The sequence below is a fragment of the Citrus clementina genome, unplaced genomic scaffold (assembly GCF_000493195.1).
Source record: "Citrus clementina cultivar Clemenules unplaced genomic scaffold, Citrus_clementina_v1.0 scaffold_2, whole genome shotgun sequence".
NCBI lineage: Eukaryota > Viridiplantae > Streptophyta > Magnoliopsida > Sapindales > Rutaceae > Citrus > Citrus x clementina.
In genome coordinates, this window is record NW_006262688.1 from 32,528,187 (window position 1) to 32,541,696 (window position 13,510).

General features: G+C 30.5%; 1 protein-coding gene across 2 annotated transcripts; it reads right to left on the reverse strand.

Annotated features, from left to right (window-relative positions):
- Positions 1-1,035: 1,035 nt before the first annotated feature.
- LOC18051788 (probable NAD(P)H dehydrogenase (quinone) FQR1-like 1) lies at positions 1,036-3,943 on the reverse strand. Of its 2 annotated transcripts, XM_006449101.2 has the most exons (4): positions 3,831-3,943; positions 2,369-2,462; positions 1,580-1,842; positions 1,036-1,458 (listed from the first exon to the last, which is right to left on the reverse strand). In XM_006449101.2, the coding sequence occupies exons 1-4, from the start codon at positions 3,851-3,853 to the stop codon at positions 1,227-1,229; spliced, it is 612 nt and encodes a 203-aa protein (XP_006449164.1). In that variant the 5' UTR covers positions 3,854-3,943; the 3' UTR covers positions 1,036-1,226. The 2 variants fall into 2 exon arrangements, with proteins under 2 accessions (XP_006449164.1, XP_024046979.1); XM_024191211.1 differs by lacking the exons at positions 2,369-2,462; positions 3,831-3,943 and adding an exon at positions 2,197-2,362.
- Positions 3,944-13,510: the final 9,567 nt, after the last annotated feature.

Consider the following 13,510-nt stretch of genomic DNA (forward strand, 5'->3'; position numbering starts at 1 on the left):
TTCATCCAACCACAAAAAAATTTTAACATATTCTCTGCACTACTTTTTTTTTTTTTAATTTATATCAACTAGCCACTTTTTAACTAACACCGTTAAATAATTTAAACGAAATAATAATTTTACCCCTAAATAAATTAAAAGATCATTTTATTTTACAAAAACTTTAAAAAATAAGAAAATTATAATTATAAAAATACCCCTAAGTTTAATAAAAAATAAATCCCAAACAAATGTGCTCAAAATTATAATTAAAAATTTTTAGAATTTAATAAAAATCCCCTAAATTATTAAAATTTTAGGATTTATTTTTTAATAAATAAATTCAGTTATTTTAATAAAATTTTACAAAATTATAATTTTTAATAAATAAATTCAGTCATTTTTATTAAAATTTTGCAAAATCTAAATTAAATAAAAATTAGTTGAGCACCTTTGTTTGGGATTTATTTTTTATTAAATTTAGGGGTATTTTATAATTATATTTTTCTTATTTTTCAAAGTTTTTGTAAAAATAAAATGGTCTTTTAATTTATTTAAGGGTAAAATTATCATTTCATTTAAATTATTTAACGGTGTTAGTTAAAAAGTGGCTAGTTGATACAAATTTTTTAAAAAATGTGGTGTAGAGAACATGTTAGAATTTTTTGATGGTTGAATGAACATAAGGCAAAAAAAATGTGGTGCAGTGATAATTTTTCTTAATTATTTAATGCCATGTATATAATATTAATTTATTTTATTATTAATTATTAATCTATTTCTACTCAATAAATAATAAATAAGATGTTACATCTGTAAGTATCTCAATTAAGTATTCAAAGAGAGTAATCATAACATTACTCTTCCAAATATTTGGCGCACCCCACTTGTGAAAAAGGTTTTGAAGGTGTGACCAGAATTTCCCTTTCCAATAAAGAATTCAGAAAGCCTATTAATTATACGACCCAATTGTAAAAAAAAATGTTTAAATTTAGCAGATATATGTCAAATTTAGCAGAAATCGAATTTAAAATTGTTAATATATGTGAAAAAATAGATCTTAAAATGACTCGCACAACTGGTTTAGCACCATTTTATTTATGAGGAAAGAGAGAGTTTTGTGAAAACTAATACGAGAAGCAAATATTATTTTCAGTACAAGAAAAAGGAAGTTGGAGAATGGTGACTGCAGCTGTGAAACAAGACAAAGTGAATTGCAACTGCAGAGTTGGTATTGTCAATGACGCCTAAGCAGATCCCTTGAGCTTCTTTGTAATACCAGCAAAGTACTTTCCCTGGTGAAAAGCTTGCGCTAGTTCAAGCTCTGAAGGCTGTCTCGAGCCATCCCCAGCAAAAGTTCCAGCACCATAGGGGCTACCACCCTTGACTTTCTCCATCTCAGACATGCCAGCTCCAAATGTGTATCCAATGGGCACGAAGATCATTCCATGGTGAACCAGCTGAGTAATGGCTGTCAAGCTGCATAAATTTCCAATTAATAAAGCTATAAGCAAGGTGAGGAAAAAAAACTGTTAATGCAGGATTTCCTTTTCTATTTCTGCAATCTCTCCATAAATAACAAACAGTATAGGAAACTCACGGGGTAGTCTCTTGTCCACCACCTTGAGATCCAGTGCTGTAGAAAATTCCAGCAGGTTTGCCGGCAAGCTGTTGTGATCTCCATAGACCTCCAGTTGCATCCAGAAACGCCTTGAATTGAGCAGCCATCATTCCAAATCTAGTGGGGAAGCCAAGAAGAATCCCATCAGCCTCTGCAAGCTCATTAGGTGTAATGGTAGGTACATCACTCTTTGGTCCAGCACCCATCTTTCCAAGAACATCTTCTGATAGTGTTTCAGGTACCTGCAATGATCAACTATGCATCACATATCTCCATCCCCCGCTTATATTAGAAGGATGGAAATTAAACCAGATTCATGACGGCTGGTAATCGTTAAAGGAGTTCATCATATTAATTTGCAAGATTGGTAGTACATTTTAACAACATGTGTGCAGATTTAGTCAACTACAATTAGCCGCTGATAGCTACTTTGTCAAGAAAACCTTATCAGTTGGCTTTTGGATTGTTAAAACGATCTTATCTCTATTGTTGAAGCGTTAAGCCTCCCCTGGTCAAGCACTCGTGCAAGCTATTAAAAAATGAATAAAATAATAATTCCAACCTCAAAATTATCAATTAATGAATGTAAAACGCACCGCTGTTTCCTCAGTCAAACAAGATGTACTCAAAAAACAAAGTTAAAGTGTTCTGCGTCTCTGGTCAATCTAAATCTAGGAAACTGAAAGTGATAGATGCCTTCATTCAACGGCAGCCACCATATATTTCAGCCTGTTGCAAGAAGGTACTTATGGAATGACAATCACAAACCTGCCATAGTTTTGCTTCCACTCCTTCAACAGATGCAGCTCCTTTCTGTATCTCTTCAGCCAGCTTCTCAACATGTCCATACATGGAATAGTAACTGTACCAGACACCCAATGTTTTGACATCACTATTTGACTATGAATTGAACTCTTACACACAATTCAGAGCTAAGCTTTATATGGATACACATTGACTGGCCATTTTTCGGTACATGTTTACTTCCAAGAGATATACCATATAAAGCCAATTTAATACAAGTTTCATTTTTGAAATCCAAAAGTAAAATAAAAGAAATTATCCATATCCTCAAGCAATGAATGCCGTGAAAATGAAAGGCATAATAGTACAAAATCTTATACAATTGAACTAGACTCCACAATGATGAACAATGGGACCGCCTTCTCTAAAAAGCTTTGAGGTAGCTAGCATTTCACTCTCCATTATTATTTTGTCAAAAGATAGACTGCGTTTCACAATCGCTTTTTCGGGGTTTGAAGAAAAAATTGATAGCAGAAATCATAACAGCTTTTCGATTATAGCCCTTCTCTCATATGTTTTTATAACTACTCGTACACGTGGTAACATAAATTTTACAACTACGTAGAAATATCTCATCAGCAAACCCAGAAAATCATGGACTTGGATTCACACATGTAATACAAAAACTCAAAGACAGGGCCTCTTTCAACAGGTGAGTGCAAAAATTAAAATCAAATCAAACAAACGTAGCAGGTAAATAGACCACAAGTTCAAGATATTACTTGCCAGGCAGGGACATTAAAGTTTCAAACTAATGAATTTCTATGGTTTCTATTCTCTCTTATTTCCATATCATTGAATCAATGCCTCATTGTATCCAGGCATAAAATATTCTCCCTTTTTTTTTAATCCTCAATTTATTTGTTGATGAAAGGGCCACCATTATAAACTGGAACCTTAAAGAAGTTTTCCAGAAAAAGATTTCAGGATAAAAAGTTCCGTCAAAAGAAAACACAAAAACCCTTTTAAAACTGAAAATATCATCTACATTTTGATCAGCCTACACCTAATGTATTCAAAGATATGAAATAAAGTTAAGTTGAATTCTTATGAAAAAAAAACATAGAAGCTATCAAAATCAACAAAATAAAAATGAAAAATTGGAGAATTATGAAACGAGAACAGAGCAATACCTGAAAATTAAAAAAAAAAAAAAGTAAAATTACAGTAAACCACAGGATTAATACAAGGATCAAGATGATTTAGTACTTAAAAACATGCTAATTGATACATGGCAAACCAACTTAACAATCATGTAAATAAATAAACTCAAATCACAAATAGCCCAGTTGCTTTTTAAATAGTACTGCACTAAATGATACAAAACTGACAAAATATGATCTCTAAAGTATTGCAAATAAAGAGAAATTCGGTGAATTATTAATAGAAACAAGAAACTGAAAATAGGAAAAAGAGCAATGCTAACACAATATAGACTTTGGCGGCCATGGATTCCGAGCCTTTTTCACTTTCTCTGTGTAAATTTGTTGTAAACTTTGAAGCAAGAACGTGAAAAGTGAATGATACGTAGATGATGTAAGGAAAAATGAAGTGGAGGGGACCCTTTATTTATAGTGCCATCTTTAGTTGTTTGTTAAGCTTCTTGGTGTGTAGTGTTAACGGCTGGCTGATTGCATCATTAGTGGAGTCATTTTCTTTTCTTAATTATTTCTTTAATTAACGTGCAATTTCGGGCGTTGATGTCATACACATCATCATCGTCATCCTAATCAAAATTTGAGATTAGAATTCCTTATTTCTCTTTGTAGATGGGTTGTAGTTATTAAAAATTTCAACCTTATATGAATTTGCGATGCAATTTAAGGGAAGAAAATTTGAATCAAAAGATTTTGTTTTTTTTTTCCCATAAAGACGCTACTGATACTCATCCTAAAATCATCTTAATAAAGAAAAATATGATCATAGTGAGATTATTATAATCATCACCTGAACTATGAAATAATCAAATCAATTGTTCTAAAGATTATGAAAAATAATTGTACATGACATATCATTTTAGAATTTTCTTTCTTAAATAATTCCGGCAGAGAAGGCATTATTTATATAACACACATATTAGATCTTATGAATCAATTATGTCATATTAAGATGATGTTAAATTGAACTAATTATGCAAGAACACAATGAATTTTAACGATTAGATTGTATGAAATTAACCGCTAGATTTTTTTCTTAATTTAAGGTAAAAAAAAAAATGAAAAAATTCTCAACCATAATATGTATTATTATATCAGTAGTGCTACACATCCCAAATTTTTTGGGATAAAAAATTTGGGATGTGTAGCATTACTCTTATTATATTTATAATTAGTATGATCTTTTACATATTTACATACTATAAAGGGTTGATTTCAAAATTTTATATTAGGCTAGATTTTTCTTTTTCGAATAAAAATGAAATGCATTAAAAATAAAGAAAAACTATAAAGAATATAGGATTCGATGTCACCCAACCGAACCACAAAATTACAATCCTTAATATAGAAACTTTTGTGATTGAATTCTCTTATGATCTAATCTTTATGTGAGCAAATAAAGCCCACTAGATTGTTAGTTAATAAATAACTAAATTCTCCCCCCCCCCCACCCAATGTATACTTGTTTAAAGATCCTTTACAAATCCACATGTACTCAAAAATCAAAATCCATCAGAACATCTTTATTTGAAAATTTGTGTCACAATTTACTTAAAAAAATAAATTAAAAATTTTCCATTAGTAAATTTATTATTACTTAAATAAAAAGTTTTGTATATAAATATTGATAGCAATAGGTGGTTGATTTCAAATTTTAAACTAAAGCATGTTTATCTAGATTATATACAAATTTTCAACCTCCTTGCACAATAAATTTTTATTTTAGATTCTTTATTCGTGAGTGATAAAGTTAACAGAAAGTAATTAGGTAATATAAATCAACCTAAGATAGTGTAAACGTATTATAAGTTTTTTTATAATAATTACTTATGTTTTCGATATTCTTGAAGTGGCTGGAAAACATATTCTTGAAATGGCCGGAACAATTAAATTTACACACAACTATTGTTCGTGCGAGTGATTGTAACTTAGGATTTGCCTTTATAATAAATATAAATAGCATATCTTAATATAACAATAATGCAAATCAGAAGCCACAATCTATGGACACAGGCTGGACACGGAAGCTGATGCATCATGTCATCAGTTACGATGTCGTGATCGTTGACTTAATTTATTTATGCAAATTGCCATTGGTTATCATTCCGAGATGAACATTTAAATATCGTCTTTTTTATTAAATAATAGATTGTTTTTATCCGGATCAAATTGCATTGACAAATTCAGAAAACAAAATAATACAATAAAACTGCATTGATTTACATAGAATAAATTGTTTGTGTTAAGAGAGTTGGTGTAGCTTACGTTTAGAAAGAGTCGCTGTTTTGACCACTGCATTTATTTCCGCTGATTATGATTTATGAAGCTGCATTGCATGAGTATTTTGTTAGAAAGAGTCGCAAGTAGAATAATATACAAATGAGAAAGATAGCATGTGTAATGATGCAATCAATAGGTCATGTACAGAACAGCATTCATTTGCATCATTGTTACATAGGTTCCCCGTAAGCAAACTAATTCGCACACATATTCAATTTCTCTTTCAAGAATATGTCATAATATGTTCGTTAATTACTATAAATATTTGCGAATTGCAACCTTTTTTTTTTTCAATGGAAATTATTATAGATCTCAAATATTACGAGTAAAATGGGATAGAAAATCTTCTATGCATCCGAAAGAATCAAAATAATACAACTAAAAATTAGTTTTGAGTGTTCACTGCGGTTACAAATATACCAATCTGAAAATTATGTTTTAGCACCATGCATAATTAATCCTACTTAACCATCCATGGAGATAAAACCAATCTCGCTAGTAAACCATAAGCCAAAAAATAAGGGCACTGTCTGACTAAAATCAACATCATCCAAATAAATCCCCATACGAATAGCTAAAACCATTGCAAAACAATTAAATTTTTTTTTAAAAAAAAGTGGAAAATAAAACAAGATAACTCATAAAAAAAAAAAAGGAACACAAAACGAAAAAATCACAAAGACACACTTACAGAAATTTTCATTAGAGAGCATACATAAATACCACTGCCCCAGGAGTCCAGGACCATCGGAACCTCCAAACCTTACCATCAAAGTTAATATAACTGTCCCCAATATGAGTGTATTCTCCCCACTTGAGTACCAGAGCCGTCACATCAAAAGGATCATCATAGATAAAATGCTTACGAGTTGAACAAAAACTAAAATAGAAAACAAAAAATATAAGAAATTAAAGGATGCTGGCAGGAGAGGGGAACTCCCTTCCCGATAACAAAACGGTGGCTAATTTTGAGTGTTGTAGTGGCAAGAAGATGCAAAGGATCATGAAGACTATTGGAGGTTGGCTTTCCGTTGAAGAATTGAAGTGGTTAAAATTTTAGAAAGAGGACTAAGGAGATATGTTAAACCATGCAAAGGTAGTGGGTCATGTTTAAGCAGTTTCATATGGTACTCTTATCGTATCGTGTTAAATTATACATATATGAATACATTTTGTTAACTTATTGGATTGAAAAAGAGAAACTGAACTCATTCTTTATTATTATCGTGTTACTCAAATCAAGCCATTTAATTCATTATTTTTGGTATTATATTTTTTATTTAAAACAAAAATAACAATTTGTAAAATAAAGCTCTTTAAGAATATAAAATCAAACAAAAGAAAATATTAATATTTTTCGTATTTTACATTATCAAATACTATCTAAAAATGAAATATTTAGTTCTAGGCACCAATATCATTGATTAAAATCTTAAGAAAAAAATTATAAAAAGAGAATCGAGTTACATAATAAGGCACAAATGTACAGTAATGGCTACAGATTTTATAACAAATACTCATAAATTTTAGCTTTTGTCTTAACTATACATAAGTAGTCAATTTATTTTTTCTTTAAAAATTTATAATTTAAGTTATAAAATTTATGAAATTATTAATCTTAAATGTTAATGGTAATGGGTGAATTGTTTTTAACCTTAAGCTGAAATACAATCCCTTATAGAATAGGTTTTAATGGATTGACTGATTGAGTGGTTGATCTATTAACAACCCAACCCAATAAAGATGGACCCAACAACTATATTTATCGTGTGAATTGGTGTTAGTGGATCCTATGAACTTTTGCTTAAACGTCTTACTCGTAACCATTAATTTTAATCACAAATTATATATTCTAAGTTATATGTATGTAGAAAACAATAATCATGAGATAATCAAATCTTAATAACAATTTAGGAGTGGCCAAAATTACACATAACTAAATTGGACCATCTAATGTTTGGTAAAGCTGTAGTTTTTAAAATATATTGTTGTTAGTTGTACTATATAAATAATCAGCCGTGAAAAGAATTAGTTAAACGTTTAATTAAATTTATTTTAAAAAATGCTATGAATTATAAAAGCAATCATATGTGTTTGGTAAATTTGAGTGTCAAGTGCTGTAAAAATGCACATTACTGAATTGGGCATAAAGTTGAAAAAAAACTTATTTTATAAATTTATAAACATGTATATAAAATACTTTTTTGTTGTGTATATATATATATAATAATTGATAACTAAAATAAATATTTTATACTATTAATTATATTTTTATTTTGTTATTTCAATATAATTGGTAATAATAATATCTTTAAAGTTAATTATTTTATTTCCTATTTGGTAAGGATAATTTTAAATTTTTATAATATATATGAGGATTTATATGGAATTGTATTAAATATAAAACTGATTCTCAAAATTTGATTTTGAAAAATTACTTTTTCTTTACTTTTCAAAATTTATTGTAGGATCCGGTGATTTTGCAAAAGTGATTTCTAACAATTTATTAAAAAACAAGTTAATTCTTGACGTTTCAAGTACTTTTGTGCCTTAAAAAACATCCAAAGAGCCCCACTTTCTACCGTGATCGGTTTATTTAGTTTAGTTTTTAAGAACCAAAATTAAAAGTCGAAAATAGAATAAAATGGTCGAAAACCAATAATAGTCAATAATAGAACTGATTATAAATTGATATAAAGTGAATCAGACTGGTTCATTTTTCAGAATTTGAAATAAAAAAAAAAAAAAAATTCTTGAACTGATCAATTTCAAATACTTGAATATGCTCACGCCTAAACCACATCACATATTTTTGTTAAGCACCAGTTCCTTATCATTTGACTGTCTACTTTATTATATAGAACACAAATGAACAATTAAAACTCTAGTAATGTCCACGAGGCATTTTGGAGTTGAGAAACAAGGCCAAGTATCTAACAAGGAAAGTAGATATATTTTTTTTTGAAATATTATATGCAACACAATTTACAAATAGATAAATAGGAATAAACCCAAAGAAATATTAACATATGTATAAAGTCTAAAGAAATACATAACATAAACTCTCATGGCTAGTGAAAGGCTCAAACCCATTACTTTATAGTTATAAGTTAAGGAGAGGATGTGCCGGCCAATCTAATTAAAGAGTTATAATTACGTTTGTCATTCAATAGGGATTTTATTAAACTTGCTAGTATCACAAAATTAAGATCAATCTTCTCGTGAGAATCATTTGGAATTATATCTGAAAGATGTTAACAATAAGTCTTTTCAAAATTGATTATTTGTCCCTATGTTGAAGTTGTTCTATAAAATGGCTGCACCTTATTGAAGTTATCTTGTTATAATGACTTAAAGAAGATATTGCAATGAGGAGACAATGGTAGGGCATATTGATCGCCAAGCATGGCGGGAAAACTTCTTGTTCTCTCTGTGTCTCAAGGCATGCATCTAAATTCTAAAAGATAACAATCATTCATGCCCTTCAACTTCTTGTTCTCTCTGTGTCTCAGGTCTTGAAGCGTGCTTCTGCTATTAATTAAACCAATCATTCATGCCCTTCAATTTCGTCCCGTTCACGCATTTTCATATGATTAATTACTATCTTATATCCTTTATCTGTATCAACTGCGTGATTCCCTAATTGGTCTAGAAAATTTGGCATTCCATTAGCGTTGATTTTGTCTGATTCTCGTGCAAAATCCTATCATTTTAGCTTCTACTGTAATCAACATATACCACTTATTCCCTTATTATTTTCATAATGGTTAATAATCCTCCTGACAGCATAATTTTACCGTATTTCAAATATATTTATATTTATTATAATTAAATAAATCATATAAATTAAAATTAAAATACTGAAAATAAAAATATTGTTTCTTTGTGAGTAAAAAATTAATAATAAGATCTTTATCTCGTATTTTTTGTTATTTTTAAACATTTTTCTTCATAAAAAATATATATTTTATATTTCTAAGATAAACTGTTAAGTAAATGACATGACTCATTTATCCCACTTTTCCTTCAAACTTTTTGGTTTTATTAGAGGTTTTTGAATATTATGAAAATAATAAAAAAAGTAAATGATTTATATTTAGTGAAAAGGGAAATTGACAAGCTTTCAATCGCAAACTGGCCAGCGTAGCATGATCGCAAGTTGTGGCATGATGAAATTAATAGTTCCAACGGCAAGTTTCCAAGTTTTGAGTAAGAAGTTGCATGTTCTTTCCAGAAAGTTAAAGGAGAGGTTTGGAGGTAAAATTCAGAGTATTGTGCCGGTTCTTACGCCTGTGATATCCGTAATTCAAAAATAGTAAGTGCAAAAAAAGAATTAGAGGAAGAGAAGAGAATTCAGTAGTTTTAATCGTAAATGTTGAATTTACGGTCGTAATTTTTTTTTTTTGAAATTTTTTATTTCCCAATTGCATTGAATACTTAAAAGCTATTTTTGGCTTGAAATATTTACCACAAGGTTGGCACATTGGTATTTATCGTAGGTGCCTGGGGGCCTGGAGGCATCAAAATTAAAGAATGATGGCATCAATACCCTCAATCGCTGCATCCCGTTTACGCATTTAAAAATTATGTGACAAAGGCCATTATTAACTCGTAGTACGCAAAACCCCATAATCATTGATTATTAATCTTATCCTTTATCTGCAATCTGCATGGTTCACCTGCTTAACCAGGACTGTTCAAATAGAGATATTTAATTACTATTATTTAATTTATTATTAACACGCGCATTTTTTTATTATTTTTTTCCCAAATGCCATTGCTAGCCGAAGTGCATCAGCATCACTTCAGTTTTTAGTACATAACACAAGGATTCTTGTAAAAAATCCTAGCCAATTAAAAAAGGACCAGGACACACTTCTATTTCTATATGAACTTCTCTTGCATAAAATTCATAGGATGAATATTTTAAGGTTTCACTCTTCGGCTGTGAGCAAGGGTAAATTTCAAAACACTTTTCAGTGATTTTATGATCACTAAAAAAATGTGACACGCCTTACATTTTAAAATTTGTTAAAATGATGCGTCCGACCATTTAGATGAATCCCATCAATGTGACCTACAAATTAAATAAAATGAAATTCTTATCATTTAAAAGAAAATATTTGTAAATCCCATTAAAAGACCCATAAGACCTGCCATAAGTGGTCGCACCACCTCAGTGCCCGTCCCACCCAAAAGTTTTTCTCCCCTCTTAGGAAAGAGTAAAATGGCTTCATGGAGTGTTTGCATATCAATAAGTGGTATGGAATTTATGGAATCGAAATGAATAAATCGTTTAATTGTAAATTAAAGGTTTGGAATCATAATAAAATCCTTATGAGGTCCATAATTTCGAGAATCATTACTATAATTATAATTCTCAAAGGCGACTGAGAATTAGAACCCATTTCTTGTACTAACAAAAGTACTCTTACCCAAATATTTAAATTTCCGCTTTGTCCTCATTGAATCGTGAAAATATAAAAAGCAAAAAAAAAAATAATAATAATAAATAAATAAATAAAACAAAAATCAAGATGCTATTGAACCAGGCAACAGCACCCAAAATAGAACCAGTATCATAACACCTGCCATTGCCAATCGCCCAGCTGCCGACGACCAGCCATCTGTCTTGCGTCGAGCAATAGCACCTATCGTCGTTAGCGCACCGAAGCGGCAACTTCTCCAATTCATCAGATCAGCAGCAACCCAAAATCACAGCAGCGACACCTTTCATTGCTGGAAATAGCAGACGCTAACGTGTCGCCAGCTGATCTTGAATGGAAGCAGCTACATGCCATTGATCTCGCATGCAGGAAACGGCATCACTTTGCCAATATGATGATGATTATTATTATTGTTGTTATCTTTTCTTTTTTCGTCATATATTATTGTTGATGTTGTCATGTATATTTTTATTAATTCTCACTTATTTAATTCATTTCAATTATTAATTGGTGTATCAGAATTCATTTCAATTATCAGAATTCATTTCAATACGTAGCCAATGGATAGAATTATCAGTCAGTCAAATCACAAACAAGGCTAGGAAGAACCGGCACTGAAATATATTACATAATGAACAACGTTATTGTCCATAATATCGTTATATTACAGGTATTGGACTATTAGTCGGCAGGCAGCTAAGGATAGAATTATCAATTTTTTAATTCATTCGGAAAAAAAAAAAAGGAAACAACAAACGAGTCTAGTTTGGCAACCAGAGGCATCTTACCCGATTTCAATAAATAATTCAAATAGATTTAATCACTTTTTCTATCACCGGAAAATCTAACCAGAAACAACCTATCAGATTGCATTGCAATTACCAACCAAACAAGGACTTTCTTTTCAAATAAAAGTAATAATAATAAATCATAAGACACTTTTCCAGCTTAGCAACATAATTTCAACATTTAATTTGCATACATCTATCATTATCAAACCGACATCCTTTCATATACATGGGTAGAGAATTACAACTATACAAGCAAGCTGAATACAGCAGAGAGACGCACAAGTACAAGGTTAATGAGACACCAATCACAGCCTAAGGGAAGTAAATTGGAGAATTATCACAACAAATACATTAACCTCATGACTTGAAATACAAAACCTCGAATCTTAAAAATACCCAAGACATAAATAACATATCCTTAAGCCAAAAGCCAAAATCAACAAATGAAAACCTCAAATTTCAGGGAAACCCTAAATAAAAATTATCAACAAAATAAGTATCATAATTTTACCAAGTCAAATTAGATACGACCCAAAAGCTTCCCAGTCTCCACATTTTTCTCAAAATACTGTCACTAAACTAGCAAGTCATAACCATGCATTTTTAAAATACCACATCCATGGCCATGGGCTTCTATAAATAGTTGCTCTTCCCATCAATAGTCTAAATCCACATCCATGCATTTTTAAAATACCACAACCCTCAAGGAATCATAAAACCGGCATGCCCTTTTCTCAATTTAAATCAAAGTATCGAACCAACAACCTCTAATGGTAGAAGGATATTCTGCCTGGTTGAAAAAATAGCAAATCACATAAACCTATGGAATCCAAGCAAAGGGTATCATCTGAGACAAATTTAACAGAACTATATGAACTGAATCATCCAATTCGTACTTGTTCTCAGACTTCAATTGCAGATCCATTGAAATCATGCCACAACATGCAAACAAAGATCATTTTCACCCCATATTCCTTCCATGACAAAAAAAGGCAAGTGTTAGTACTGTTTTATTTCAAGCACTGAGCAGCTATCTAAAGTGAGCAGCATGTCAAAAGCTAGGCATGAAGAATTCAACTCAACTTCAAGTGTATAATTAAGTAAATAGTAATGGAGATCTACCACGATTAATAGACTAAAGAACATTGTGCAAGCGATAAGGCATGACGTTCAGGCCACAACAATATACAGAACAAAAGGATTGTAAGAAATTCAATTAGCAAGCACCATTGCTCACCTTCCACTTCAGCAATCAATCATCTGTGGAAACGAAGATCCCATGTTTTGCACATCCTAAATAGATCATATTGTCCAGAAGAAATTTAAAATTTTGCTTTTTTCTGTGATCACTTCAATTAAATAGCTTATCAGTTGATAACTAACCATCCAAACTACCAACCAAATCATTTGTCAAAAAGAAGATCCCGGGCT